Here is a 15,542-nt window from a genome sequence, read left to right on the forward strand (position 1 = left end):
AGGGTTATTTTTTTTTTTTTGTATAACGAAACTGTTGTTAAACGTTGTACTTTTAAAGTTAGATAGGTTAGGGTTATTTTTTTTTTTGTATAACGAAACTGTTGTTAAACGTTGTACTTTTAAAGTTAGATAGGTTAGGGTTATTTTTTTTTTGTATAACGAAACTGTTGTTAAACGTTGTACTTTTAAAGTTAGATAGGTTAGGGTTATTTTTTTTTTTTTTTTTGTTAAACGAAACTGTCGTTAAACGTTGTACTTCTTAAGTTAGATAGGTTAGGGTTACATTACACTCCTCGATTGTACATAAATACCAAAAAAAAAAATTATTTAAAAACCTCTTGCGCATTTATTGAATAAATTAATATTTACCGACAGTAGGAAGCCTGTAGATAATGCAAACTGATGATGACATAGGGCTGCTTGTTAAGTCTGGGTCGAATGGCGGTTATCGAATATAATATAGCCTGGCCAGGAATTTCTCTAAAGATTATTTAATTTTATTCATTAAGCATATGGCGGAAGATCACGTCTAGTTCGTATCGTAGACTATAATATATTTTGTCATACAAAAAAGTTGAGATCTCATTGACATTTGGTTGACTGACCACGATATACGCATTTTTAATGCCTCCAAACGAAATTATAGCTTTTGTTATAATTATTTTATTATCTATTTGAACTAGCATTTTCAGTCAATGAGGAATAATGCTATTAGGAACTTGCCACCTGTTCGACGTTTTAGCATGTAAACATAAAATTATATCCATTCAGTTCATCCATGTGTCTCGAAACATGCACATGTATATTTACACGTCGAGGTAGAGTCTTCTTAAGTCAGCGGTGGCGGCGGGCGAACGTGTCACGGGACACGCACCTTCTGCACGAAGGTGTCGCGATATACATGAGTAGCAGAACACGTAACTGAGGGAGAAAATAATAGAAGAATCCTATTAAGTAATACATTAAAAAAATTGACAATTTAAACATTTACATAGTAATAATTTGTGCAACATACCCAGAGACCGGAAGTACGGTGGGCACGCGCCAACGCTGGCGACACAGAGGACACATGTTCAACACCCGCGCGCTTCGCTCGTCCTTCTGCACAGTGGAATAGGCTATGATTTGCAAAATATCGAGAACTTTGAAAAGAAAACAATTTTTTTTTAAATAAATAGTCGAAAGTTGAGTAAAGAATAAAAATTTTGTTTATACGACTAGGTCGTCAAACAAGCTTACGGCCTAGGTGATGGTAAGCGGTTACCGTAGGGCTTAGACGCTTACAATACCAGGAACATCTAAAGCGTGTTGCCGACCCTGCCACTGAGCCTTTCCAATCAGTCCTGGTCACCTTACTCATCACAGGAACAAAGCACTACTAGAGGGCAGTATCATTTAGTCGTGATCTTCTGTAGGCTTGAGGTTCCTCTTCAGTCAGACAGCTCCAGATATCGAGCAGGATATACTGTGCTGTGTCCTATCTATATAACATTATTAACAATAATATAAATAATGATATATGAAATATGTAAGGATATCATTAAAAAATTTTTTTTTCATGTTCAAGCAGCTAGCTGACATAATCCACCATGCTATTGTCAGATGATTTTATTTTTGTTCAAGGTATTACGTAAATTATAATCCGACAAAATTTAAAGTTTTTCCTCCATGCGTAGAAGGCTGCCACTGCCCGTACCACCCACGGAGTCGCAGCTGACGGTCGCGAATATTCATAATATAAATCCCTAATGCGTTTTACGAAGTTTCGATTTGGAGGAAATTGGTCAGGAAAATCTGCCACTGGCTCCCGGACTATACCTCCGGCGGCGGCGGCGCGGGCAGGGCCGCGAGCGGACTGCGCGCGTCCCACCAGCGCAGTGCTACATACATCTCTCTCTCTCTCTCTCTGCCTCGCCCCTACCTCCGGCGGCGGCGGCGCGGGCAGGGCCGCGAGCGGACTGCGCGCGTCCCACCAGCGCAGTGCTACATACATCTCTCTCTCTCTCTCTCTGCCTCGCCCCTACCTCCGGCGGCGGCGGCGCGGGCAGGGCCGCGAGCGGACTGCGCGCGTCCCACCAGCGCAGTGCTACATACATCTCTCTCTCTCTCTCTCTGCCTCGCCCCTACCTCCGGCGGCGGCGGCGCGGGCAGGGCCGCGAGCGGACTGCGCGCGTCCCACCAGCGCAGTGCTACATACATCTCTCTCTGTCTCTGTCTCGCCCCTACCTCCGGCGGCGGCGGCGCGGGCAGGGCCGCGAGCGGACTGCGCGCGTCCCACCAGCGCAGTGCTACATACATCTCTCTCTCTCTCTCTCTGCCTCGCCCCTACCTCCGGCGGCGGCGGCGCGGGCAGGGCCGCGAGCGGACTGCGCGCGTCCCACCAGCGCAGTGCTACATACATCTCTCTCTCTCTCTCTCTGCCTCGCCCCTACCTCCGGCGGCGGCGGCGCGGGCAGGGCCGCGAGCGGACTGCGCGCGTCCCACCAGCGCAGTGCTACATACATCTCTCTCTCTCTCTCTCTGCCTCGCCCCTACCTCCGGCGGCGGCGGCGCGGGCAGGGCCGCGAGCGGACTGCGCGCGTCCCACCAGCGCAGTGCTACATACATCTCTCTCTCTCTCTCTCTGCCTCGCCCCTACCTCCGGCGGCGGCGGCGCGGGCAGGGCCGCGAGCGGACTGCGCGCGTCCCACCAGCGCAGTGCTACATACATCTCTCTCTCTCTCTCTCTGCCTCGCCCCTACCTCCGGCGGCGGCGGCGCGGGCAGGGCCGCGAGCGGACTGCGCGCGTCCCACCAGCGCAGTGCTACATACATCTCTCTCTCTCTCTCTCTGCCTCGCCCCTACCTCCGGCGGCGGCGGCGCGGGCAGGGCCGCGAGCGGACTGCGCGCGTCCCACCAGCGCAGTGCTACATACATCTCTCTCTCTCTCTCTCTGCCTCGCCCCTACCTCCGGCGGCGGCGGCGCGGGCAGGGCCGCGAGCGGACTGCGCGCGTCCCACCAGCGCAGTGCTACATACATCTCTCTCTCTCTCTCTCTGCCTCGCCCCTACCTCCGGCGGCGGCGGCGCGGGCAGGGCCGCGAGCGGACTGCGCGCGTCCCACCAGCGCAGCAGCTGCACCGCGAAGGCGCCGTACTCCGCCAGCGAGCTGCACACGCTCCACACCATCGGGAACGTTATCACCGCGCTCCTGCGGAGTTTCAGTGACGACATAAAACAACCGTACCGATTGTTCTGAGGTTAAATCCTTGACATTTTTAATTCAATGCGCTAGCACGGGTTTTCGAGCCCTTGAGAAAAACTATAATATCACTGTACTTCATAGGCTCTCTAAAGCCCAGTATGGTTTTATAGAGGACTTTGACAGAGTAAATCACAAATTATTGGTAGCAAATTTTTCCTTTGTAGGAATGGGTTTTACTCTCCCGTCATGATTCACTTCATATTTATATAAAATATATTCGTACGTCGCTATCATTCAAATAATTCAGCGTAACATCAGGTAATATTAATCCATACATACATAAATACATATATTTACGCCTCTTTCCCGTAGGGGTAGGCAGAGACCACTTCTTTCCACTTGCTACGTCCTCCATAATCTTCATACAATCCATACATACTTCTTTCGCTTCGTCCACTTTCATTATTCCCTTCGTACATGCTCTTCGGTTTAGGGTACTCTTGACCTGGCCTTTTTTCAAGATGTCCCTTATTTGGTCTCGGAACGTCCGCCTAGGTCTACCCCTTCCAACCACACTCGCCTTATACACTTTTTTCGTCGATTGTTCTTCACTCATTCTCTCGACATGACCAAACCATCTGAGCATACCTTTCTCAATTTTTGTCACTAAATCTTCTTTCAGACCACAACGTTTCCTTATCTCACTATTTCTTATCCTGTCACTCAGTTTAACTCCTATCATACTTCTTAACGCTCTCATCTCAACTGCATTTATTCTGCTTTCATGTTTCTTCTGCCATAGCCAACTTTCACTTCCGTACATGAGTGTCGGAACCAAAATCCCCTCATGCACAGCCAAATGAGCCTTGTAATGACTGCTCATAAAGGAGTGCAAAGCTCCATTCACCCTGTTTCCTGCATTCGCTCTTTTTTCAATATCACTCTCACACTTTCCATCTCTTGTAAACTTTGAACCCAGATACACAAACTAATTCACCTTTTCAATTTGTTGATCTCCAATCATGATATTGCAGTCTGTCACTGCCTCATCTCTTTCAAACACCATAACTTTCGTCTTCTTTACATTCGTCTTCATTCCCTTTCTAACAAAAGCTCCACTCATATCAGTTACCATCTCCTGCAACTCTTCGGGCGAAGACGCAAGTAATACTTGATCATCAGCATACAGAAGACATTTGACGAGTAAATCATTCATTCTCAACCCATTTTCATTCTCTTTTAAATCTGTCAAACAATTGTCCATGAACAGATTAAACAGCCGCGGTGACGCTACACATCTCTGTCTAACACCTTTTTCGATATTAAACCATTCTGTGTATGCCTCATTTATCCTCACACAAGCACTAGAATCCCTATAAAGAGATTGCAATGCTCGTATGAGGACACTGCTCACACCATTCACAGACAATGCTAACCACAGTTCATTTCTCATCACTCTATCATAGGCCTTTTCTAAATCTACGAACGCGCAACAGACTTTTTTGTTTTTGGCCAAATACTTTTCGGCTATGCACCGCAAAGAAAAGACCTGATCCGCACATCCCATTCTCTTTCTAAATCCCGCTTGTACATCCCATACTTTATCGTCTGTTTCATTCACAATCCTCTCAATCAACACTTTTGCATACAATTTACCGACGACGCTGAGGAGGCTTATACCGCGGTAATTCCTGCAGTCCTGCCGTGACCCTTTTCCCTTGTACAATGGGACGATTACGGCTTTGCTCCAGTCCCCCGGTACTTGCCCATTTCGCCAGCACAAATTGAAAAGGCGGTACAGCTGGCTAGCCACTATGCCATGTCCAGCCTTTAGCAATTCGACGGTAATCCTGTCATACCCTGCAGCCTTACCTAATCTCATACTTTTCAACGCTTTCACTATTTCATCCATGCTTATTTCACTTTCATCACCATTTATACTTTCTTCCATGGAAGATGCCGTATGTTGTACCTGCACTTCCTCGTTTTCGAACAAACTTTCAAAATACTCTTTCCATCTCTTTAAGACACATTCTTCTCTTTTTATAATGCTCTCATCTTGAATCCTGATTGTACTCAGTTCCGAGGTAGAGGTTTTTCCTCTAGCAGTTTTGATAGATTTCCAAAAAAAACTTGATGTTTGACTGGAAACCTTCAGTGAGCCTTCTATCAAAATCATCCTTTCGTTCTTCTTTCTTTCTAGACGCAACTTCTTTCGCCGCTAATTTCAATCTTTTATACTCTGTTCTTGCTTCCTTTATCTCGTCATCTGTTGCCTTTTGAACTTTTTGGTTAGCTTTTGTCGCTAACCAATCCAACCACGCTTTCAGCTTTTCTTGCACAGCCTTTTGTACATCTTTATCCATCCACACATTATAGTTCTTTCTTCCTTTCCTTCTTTTAGCTACCCCGCATACCTCAATAGCAACATTCACGACCCCTTTCTTAAATTTATCCCACAAATCTTCAATCACACCTATCTCTTCTATGCCTTTAAAACTTTCTTTCAGTTTCTCTACATACTCGTCTTTCTTTTCTTTTTCTTGTAGGTTTTCCACTTTCACTCTGTCCAAAACACTCGTAGGCTCGGCCCTTCGATGTCGCCACCGTTTAAAGAGGCCACACATTCGGGCTACGACCAGGAAGTGGTCTGTGTCGAGGCCTACACCGCGGTATGCCCGAGTGTCTAGCACTTTCTTCCTCAGTCTTTCATCCACTATTACAAAATCAATCATATTTCCAGACTCACCCTCATCTCTTGTATACAAATGGATCTTTTTGTGGTCAAACATTGTGTTGGCCACGCAAAGATTCCATTCCAAGCATACTTTAAGCGGGCTTCTCCCATTTTTCATTCACTCTCTCATCCCCAAACGTACCCAGAACTCTTTCATACCCATCACGCTTCACTCCAACCCATCCATTAAAGTCCCCTAACATCACGATCCGTTCATTTTCTCCGCACTTAGACTCAAGACATCTCTCATGCTATCCCAAAATTCCTCTCTCTCTTGTTGGCCTTTTGATGACTCACCTCCGAGCAGCTCTGTCGTTTCATAGACCCCAAGGATAAAAAATCGAGTGAGTCCGACTTTTAGCCTGATCCAGAGGAGTCTTGGGCTTACACATTCATGCTCCATCACACATTCAACCATTCGAGAGGAAAGAATCACACCAACTCCCTGACAGCTTCGACTGGTTTCGGGGACTCCCGACCAGTATGCCGTGTAGGGACCATGTACTGTGGTGTCACATCCCTTCCTCTTAGTTTCATTCACGCATAGAACATGTATACATCGTTCATCCATCATCTGACACACTTCATCTACCTTACCATCCAATCCTCCTCTTACATTCAACGTAGCGAAGCGGCTCTCCATGGGCCACTTTTCGCCTCCGCGAGAAACGAGACGTGATGGGTGGCGAACCACATCGTCGCCATTTTGGTTAGTTGATTTATTTATTTTTTCCACGCGTTCCTACAAATAGTAAGGGAAAGGTGTAGGGGAAGGTAATATTAATATTGTTTTTTTGGAAGAGTCTTATATAGTAAACAAATCCCTGTCAATACGTAATTCACGTTTTTCCGCATTTATCACTCACTTTCACAACACATTAGCTTACGGACATTTGTAAAACTCCATTTACTATTTATTTTACTAAAAATAAATACCAATTTATCATTTTAAACACATAAAATTTAAAATACGGATTTCGAGAGTACAGATAATTATTAATATTTACGAATATGACATTTTAATATCTTTTTTTATGAGGCAAACAGGGATGTGGTCATAATATTTTTAGAGGTGAATGAACAGCATGAGCGATAAATTAGGCCGTGTTCTTTACCTATATTTTAAATTTTCACTAATTATAATTTGTTAATTTATTATATCTATCTATCTATCTATACATATATAAAAGCGAAAGGTCACTCATCACGAAATCTCCGAAACTATAACACATACAAACTTGAAATTTGGCAGGTAGGCTGCTTATAGGACATAGACATCCGCTAAGAACAAATTTTACGAAACTCGACCCCTAAGGGGCTAAAACGGGGATTGGAAGTTTGTATTAAAATCCTATGTTTTTGAAGTAAGAGACTTGAAATTTAAAATGTATGCTCTATATACTGATGTTGAGGAGGTGTTCAAATAATATATCTTTAGAAATCAACTCCCTTTTGGGGTTAAAACGGGGGATGGTAGGTTGACCCACTCATCACGAAATCTCCGAAACTATAACACCTACAAACTTAAAATTTGGCAGATACTCTTTATAGGGTGTAGATATCCGCTAAGAAAGGATTTTACGAAATTCGACCCCTAAGTGGATAAAACGGGGGTTGGAAGTTTGTATGAAAGTTCAATGTTTTTGTAGTAAGAGACTTGAAATTTAAAATGTATGCTCTACAGACTGATGTTGAAGAGGTGTCCAAATAATGCATTGTAATCTATATATATAGATTACGATAGCTTTTTAAATTCCAAGATGGTAGTGGAACTGTGTTATCCCTTATTCACCTCTCACGATACACACTGGAAGAAAGGGGGTGGCTATATTCTTTAAGGCCGTAACCACACAGTCTATGTGTAACCTGTATTTATTTTATTAATGACTTAAATTTAAAAGATAATCTTGGCGTTTTTATCTTACCCAAAGTGTCCAGCCTTGATACTTTTAAAGAAATCTGACCAGGTATCGTCAGGCTCCTGTTCTGGTGCTTCTCTTAGCGTTAAACCCAGTAGCTGAAGAGACAGAGAGGGTACCTGACTCTGGCCAGTGAGGTACCGAGCCAAGACAATCAACTTGCAAGATTCGCTCACAAAATGGATTATTGAGTGTAGTTTTATGGCTGCTTTTCTTGCTTTGTCAGTTTTGCTCTGGAATATGTGGAACTTTTGTAAAAATTTATATTGATATGTTGAATTATTATCATTAGTAAAATGAGACTTTTTCATCCTCTACCTCACTTCAGCCTGTAATATCCCACAGCTGGGGATAGACCTCTTTCCCCATTTAGGAGAAGGATCAGAGCTCAATCCACAATGCGTCTAAGTGCGTGTTGGCGCATCCTCTACCTCGATTACTAAATATCCATAAAAAACCATCAAATTTTGATAGGCCCCTATGAGATTTTTATAGAAATCACCAGCTATGACATCTTATATTGTTCAATACAGACAATAAAGTGTTTTGCTTCTTTATTTTTGATTATTATAATAAATTTATGTAAAATCTCACTGAACACTCCATTATACAAATTATTTTAGTCAGCTGTTGTACTATAAGCCAATCTAGAAATTTGACAAAAAAACAAAAAAAAAATAAAAAAAAAACGATTACAAACCCCACCTTACCCAGTCTACCATCTTCTAAATTTTCTCTCCACCTGTCTATGGTCTTCTCAATTTTCTCTCTGAAGTATGGTAATAGTACCAGCAGTACCAGCGATCCTCGCTCCAAATCCTTAGGTAACCGAGATCCAGAACTAAACTCTGAGCTTGGTGAGATAGGAACTCGGACCAGGCCGTAGAAACATTCGGAGAATGAGGCAGCTGGAAGATTTTTTCATTTTAAGTACATTTTTGATATTTTTGATTTTTAAATATTTTAAATAATGTTAAAATTAGGCCATTGTGCAAGACTGTAAGTAAAAGTGATAAACATTTTGAGCACTCTTGCTAATCTTGTACAGTTCTGACACACACAGTTTACACAGCCAAATAATTTTATTGATTATAGAACTACTTAACTAAATTTAAATAATATAAAAAAATAATAATAAAATTAAGTATGTTAATAATATAAAGTTATGTATGTGTAAAGTACATCAATATAAAGTTATGTATGTGTATATTATGTAGTATTTATTGTAAATACTAGGTAACTCGGAGAACTTTGAGAATATGTGAATATATTAATTCTTATTTAATTTTCTTTTATAGGTTTAGGTTTAAAGAATTTATTTCTCATAAAAACATAACGTTCACTTATAATGAGATACAATCAATATAAATAGTAGTATGTAACAATTTTTACCTCTGGAGCGCTTAATCGAAATATTTATAATTACAATGTATAAACGTGTTCTTTTAATTTTGATTTAAAAATATTTATGTTGTCCGAACCTTTAATATGATTTGGTAAATTATTATATAGCTGCACTCCCTCAAACAATACTGTTTTCTGACCATACTTTGTACGTACACTAGGCAGCATTAATTTATCCTTGTTTCTTAAGTTGTGTTTAGTTATTTTTTTATCAATTTTGATGTTTGAGTGTATTGAATTGTTGATAATATTCTTAATTAGTATGCAGGTGTAATAGGTGTATAATTGGTTGATATTTAACAATTTTGTTTCTTGATACAATTTGTTGGTTGATGTAAAATAGGGATAGCGAAATAGCACTTTGATAACTTTATTTTGAATTCTTTGTAATGGCATTAAATTTGTCTTAGCGGCACTTCCCCACACTTCTATTAAATATTCAATGTTAGATTTAACTAAGGTATTATAAATTATCATTCGTACTTTATTAGGAATGCAGTTTGATACATTTCTCAATGCGCCCAGTATAGGTAGCAGTTTGGCTCTAACGTGTTCTATGTGTCCTTTCCAAGTCAACTTATCATCTATCCATAATCCCAGATATTTTTCTTTTGCTGAGGATTGTATGATCTTATTGTTAATTGTAAGGGGTGTGAAATTAGGTATATGTTTATTTTTTGCACAGAAAATCATATAGGACGTTTTATTTATATTTATTGTAAGCAAATTGTACTGTAACCACTCACTTAGCCTGTCAAGATCATTTTGAGCTTTACTTATTAAGTCCTGAATAGAGCTACCGTAATAAAAAAGGCATGTATCATCCGCGTACAGTGTCAGTTTTCCAATTAGATTAATGTTAATAATATTGTTAACGTAAATTAAAAACATTAATGGACCAACTATGGAGCCTTGTGGAATTCCGCACGTAACATTTTTAACAGAACTGGTAAAGCTATCTATTTTTACAACTTGCGTCCTGTTTTGTAAGTATGATTCAAAGATTTTGAAAGCCCTGCCCCTGATACCGATATTCCCTAATTTCAACAATAGTTTACCATGGCTTACCGTATCGAAAGCCTTCTTCAAGTCAATGAAGATTCCCAAAGCAAAATTTTTTTTATCGATTTGGGACCTTATTTCTGTAACTAAGTCTATGGCGGCGGTAAGAGTGCTCGATTTTGAACGAAAACCATATTGTTGACTAATGAGAAATTGTTTTTCAGACAAGTAAGTATTTAAGCGTTTGTACAGTATTCGCTCGAATATTTTGGATATCACTGGTAACACGGAAACGGGTCTATAGTTATTTGGATCACTTTTACTACCACATTTGTGAATGGGACTAATTTTTGCAATCTTTAGCGAATCGGGAAAGGTGCCGTCAGACAAACACTTGTTTATACAATCAGCTAATCTTTGAGATATTATATTTTTTATACATTTAATAGCTTTGGTACTAATTCCGTCTATCCCAGTACTTGTGTTGCTATCTAGATTATCAATTATGTTTGATACTTCCTCACTACTACACGGTGCTAACTCATTTAATGTTATATTATGCTTATACCTACGGTCATACATTAATATGTCATCACTATTAGTGTGATATTTGTTAGGTATTGCACTTGCCAATTCTACGCCGATTAAAGAAAAGAAATCATTAAAGCAATTACAAACCGCATTGCCTTCCGTAACAGGTCCAGAATCCAATACGAGTCTGAGGGGAGCACAGCTTTCTTTACTCTTATTTAATGCTAAACTATTGATGGTTTTCCACATTTTCTTCGGATTATGACTGCTGGTACTAAACAAAGAATAATAGTAATCTTTCTTGCGGGTCCTTATCAGGTTTTTCACTTTTATACGCTCGTCATCATACTGCCTTTGAAGGTTTTCATCAGTTGGATTCACTTTAGTTTCTTGCCATAATCTGTTTCGCATATCAATCGAGTCAATTATTTCTTTATTTATCCAATCTTTTTTAGGTACATTTAAAAATTTTGTCTTTTTAACTTTATTATTATGTATATGTTCTAAAATAAACTTTTCTAAGTTCTGATATTCTTTGTTTTTATTGCAATACTCTGCCTTTAAAGCATTTGCGTAGAGATTTTCGTAATTTAGGGCTTCATAGTGTATTTTCCTGGTTATTTCCGGTGCTAGGGTGCCAATTTCTAGAAAAATCTGTTTATGGTCGGACAAAGATGAATCTATTATCGACATGTTGAATGAATGATTATTAACATTTGTATAAACATGATCTAATATTGTGTTTGTTGTGCTTGTTTCGCGAGTACTGAACTTACTATCTATTTTGTTTATTATCTTAAATCCGCTTTCCTCTAATCCGTTCATGTATTCAATGACATGGTTATCTGTACTGAGTAGGTCAATGTTAAAGTCTCCAAATATTACTGCTCTTTCTCTGCGTTCTAATTGAGTCGAAAACAAATCCATAAAGTTTTTGATATTGGTGTCACCAGGTCTATAAATAATACCAACGTCTAAGGTTAATTTATTCATATGTATCCACAAGTAATGATTCCCATTTTCACATAATTCCTCTGTTGTCTCAAATGAAATGCTGTTGTGTATGTAAAGGGAAACACCACCTCCCTTACTTTTATTTCTATAGTTATATATATGTTGATAGTTTGATATGTTGTACAAGTTCGCCTCATGTTCCGAATTAATCCATGTCTCAGTAAACAACATTAAGTGAATAGTCTTAGGTATTGTTTTTATTATGCATAGTAATTCATCAAACTTTCCCGGCGTACGGATACTACGTAGGTTAGCATAAAAACATCGTAGTGAATTAGAATGACACTGTATATCTTCGTACTTTTTAAAAATGTAATGTTCTAATCTACTATATTTATTTATACATGTATTCTGTAATGGTATTTTCTCTAGTTTTTTTGGTTATTTTTATTTGCAATTATTGTGGGTATTCCTTTTTTATATTTAATTATAAGATCTTTCTCGCCACTTTGTTCACGTTGTTTTATTTCCTTTTTTAATGAATCTAAATACTGTTTCTGCATTGGGGTTTGATCGGAGTAGAAATGGGTATTACCAGACAATTTTGTTTTGTTGCGTAGTAAATATCTCACAGTATTAACATCACTAAAATACGCCTTAATGGGACGATTCTTATTAGGCTCATATTTACCAAGTCGTACTATTTTTATTGGTTTGGGACAGGATTCATATACCGATGTTAACAATTTCATAACCTCCGCATCATCATAACACTGTCTGGTCTTATAGTTTGAATCATTTTTTTCCAAAATACCCACAATTACAATATTTTTCTCGCGCTCACATCTGTCTTTTATTTCTAGGTATAGGTTTTCTTGCATAAGCGGAAGCGGTTTCAATGTTGAGCATTCAGTGTTTTGTGCCTTTTTGATTTCTATTATTTCGCTCTCGATACACTTGATTTTTTCTTGATTTTTACTATTGGTAGTTTTAATATTTTCTATTTCAGTATCTATTTGATCAAACTTATTGTTTAATTTCTCAAATGCCGATTTAATTATTTTTACCTCGTTTCTAATGCCAGATATTTCTTCTTTAATGCTGTTCATATTTTCGTTTTGTTTTTTTGTGAACTCTTCTAAGAGCTTCAGTATGTCTGAACGGAAGTCCTCGAACTCCATCTTATAGTCTTGCTCTTCAGTGCGATTATTTCGTTTTCTAATAGTTATGTTGGAGTAGTCCTCATTGCCATAGTTCGACGGGTTAGGTGTTGAACCGCTAACACTCCCGCTTCCGCTCACTAATGCAGTTCCGGGCGGTGTCCGTTGCAAACTCATCGTAAGAATTTACGTACGAGTGCAATAGAAACAAAAAATGCAATGCTTCTCTTTACTCGAGGGGGTGAGGGGAGCTGCAATCCTGCTGCTTTCGTGTGTCGTGCGCTTGCTTGAGAATCAGAAGGTTATTAGCGTAAACACTGTTTAATGTGAATTGAACACAACTACTTTGGTTTAAAGAACACTTTGAAACTATGAATTTTTGAGAAAAAAAAAAAAAAAAAAAAATAAATAGATATAATTTTTGCTGCAACTTCCATACGCGTCCACTTACAACGAGCACCAGAGGCAATATAACAATCTTTGTCCTGACAATAACAATACACAGAAAAGAATTATCCAATTTAGTGAAGTTATTGAAAGCTATGTGCATTTTGGTAATTTATTGTTATTTATATAGATTTAAATACACAATACAAATATAAATATTTAACCTTATATTTTTTATAACGAAAATAAAAGGTCTTCTCACCATAGTGCTTCAAGTAGTGGTATTGCAGGCTGAGATCAAGCAACAAGTATAACTCATCATACCACCTCTCACACCACCCGCACTTGTTTGGATATACTTCAGCGAAGTACTGGAAAAATTTATATATAATTTTAATATACTATTACAAATGAATTCTTAATAATTTGTATATACTATATCTTTAAGTAATAAATTTAATTTTATTTATAATACTAGCTGACTGGACAGACTTCGTTCTGTCAAAAGTTAATAGCTGAAAAAATGTAATTTTTTCAGTTTTTTAGTATTAAAACCTTATATGGGCCTTAAGAAACATACAAAAAAAAAAAAATTACACGAATGGGTCGAGCAATTTTCGAGTTCTGTACTTAGCAACATTCATTTTTGTTTATATAGATTAGTAATTTAAGACAAATTATATTTTACGACGCTGGCTCAACAAGACTTAAGTTTATATTGATGATTTAAGGCAAAATATTAACAGACTCGTAAGGAAAGTAAGTAATTTATGTATGAGCGATTACTTATAATGCAAATAGCAATAACAAGGTCCTCTTTATGGGCGATTTCTATGTGAGAGAAGATTTAAATCGACTAATAGTAGAAGCTATATAATTTAAGTTTTAAAGAGAATTAAGTCATATTCAGAAAATTTTAAAGCAATAATAACCTCAACTAGTTTCCGTAAAGCTGGTTTGACTGTCGCTCCAAGGGCTTCCTGAGCCGCTATTTCGAATACTGAAGGAGTTCCTTGCAAGGTCCTAGTCAAATGAGCTGCGTACACTGCCATCTTATATCGCTATTGTTATCTCCAACACGACATTTATTAAATACACACGTTTAGAGATTAACAAAAAGTTGATACGATTCTATTTCACTTTTGTAGTCTCAATCATAATTCACTTATTATTCGAAACTTCTCATCAGCTGATATGATAAGCTGCAGCCAAAATATTTTCCTCATGACGTCTGACGTATAGACTTTTGACAGTTCAGTGATAATGATAACAAAAGTCAAATTTTAATAGTGTTTTTAAATAAAAATGTGTTTGCTCGCAAACGAAAAAAAAACCGACTTCAATTACATCGACGAGTAATACAATGTAGATCAACGAAAAAATAGTCAAGTAACTACGCGTTATCAAAGATTACTCAAAAAGTAGTTATCAGATCTCGATAAAATTTATATGTGACCACATGATAAACATCAGCTTTCGATTAAATCAAAAATTATCAAAATCGGTATACCCAGTAAAAAGTTATTACGGATTTTCGAGAGTTTCCCTCGATTTCTCTAGGATTCCATCATCAGATCCTGGTTTCCTTATCATGGTACCAAACTAGGAATATCCCCTTTCCAACAAAAAAAGAATTATCAAAATTGGTACATCCAGTAGAAAGTTATGCGGTATAATACAACGTAGGTCGACGAAAAAAGCGTCAAGTAAAAACGCATTATTAGATATAACTCGAAAAGTAGTTGTTAGATTTCAAATAAATTTAAATGGGACCAATTGGCACACACCACCTTTCGATTAAAACAAAATTTGTCGAAATCGGTCCACCCGGTCAAAAGTTCTGATGTAACATACATAAAAAAAGTCGGTTAAAAAAAAAGAAAAATACAGTCGAATTGAGAACCTCCTCCTTTTTTGGAAGTCGGTTAAAAACGTATGCAGCTACTGCTGACTTTAAATTATTATTATTTTTAAATTTATACAATATAACACCATCTCAAATTTAAGAGATCAAGTGTTATATTTGAAAACAAAATATTTGTCATATGATATCGTCTCTACTTCAGCAACTGCAAGTCGTTCGGAGCGACATACACATGGAGACACTGTATAATCTTCTAATAATACTCATATAATATCATCATCATCACCATCACTTCAGCCTGATACAGTACACTGCCAGAGATAGGCTCTACAAGTTCGTGTCAAAATGGCGTGAAATCATGTGTTTTGCTCATAGTCACCACCTGGGCGGGCGGGTTGGTG

General features: G+C 38.5%; 1 protein-coding gene across 1 annotated transcript; it reads right to left on the bottom strand.

Moving 5' to 3' along the window:
- Window positions 1-624: 624 nt before the first annotated feature.
- On the bottom strand, window positions 625-14,329 carry LOC123663357 (peroxisome assembly protein 12). Its single transcript, XM_045598047.1, has 7 exons — window positions 14,210-14,329; window positions 13,540-13,648; window positions 8,545-8,747; window positions 7,846-8,072; window positions 3,051-3,189; window positions 1,016-1,101; window positions 625-921 (listed from the first exon to the last, which is right to left on the bottom strand). The coding sequence occupies exons 1-7, from the start codon at window positions 14,327-14,329 to the stop codon at window positions 807-809; spliced, it is 999 nt and encodes a 332-aa protein (XP_045454003.1). The 3' UTR covers window positions 625-806.
- Window positions 14,330-15,542: the final 1,213 nt, after the last annotated feature.

This window comes from Melitaea cinxia, chromosome 20 (assembly GCF_905220565.1).
Source record: "Melitaea cinxia chromosome 20, ilMelCinx1.1, whole genome shotgun sequence".
Classification (NCBI taxonomy): Eukaryota; Metazoa; Arthropoda; class Insecta; order Lepidoptera; family Nymphalidae; genus Melitaea; species Melitaea cinxia.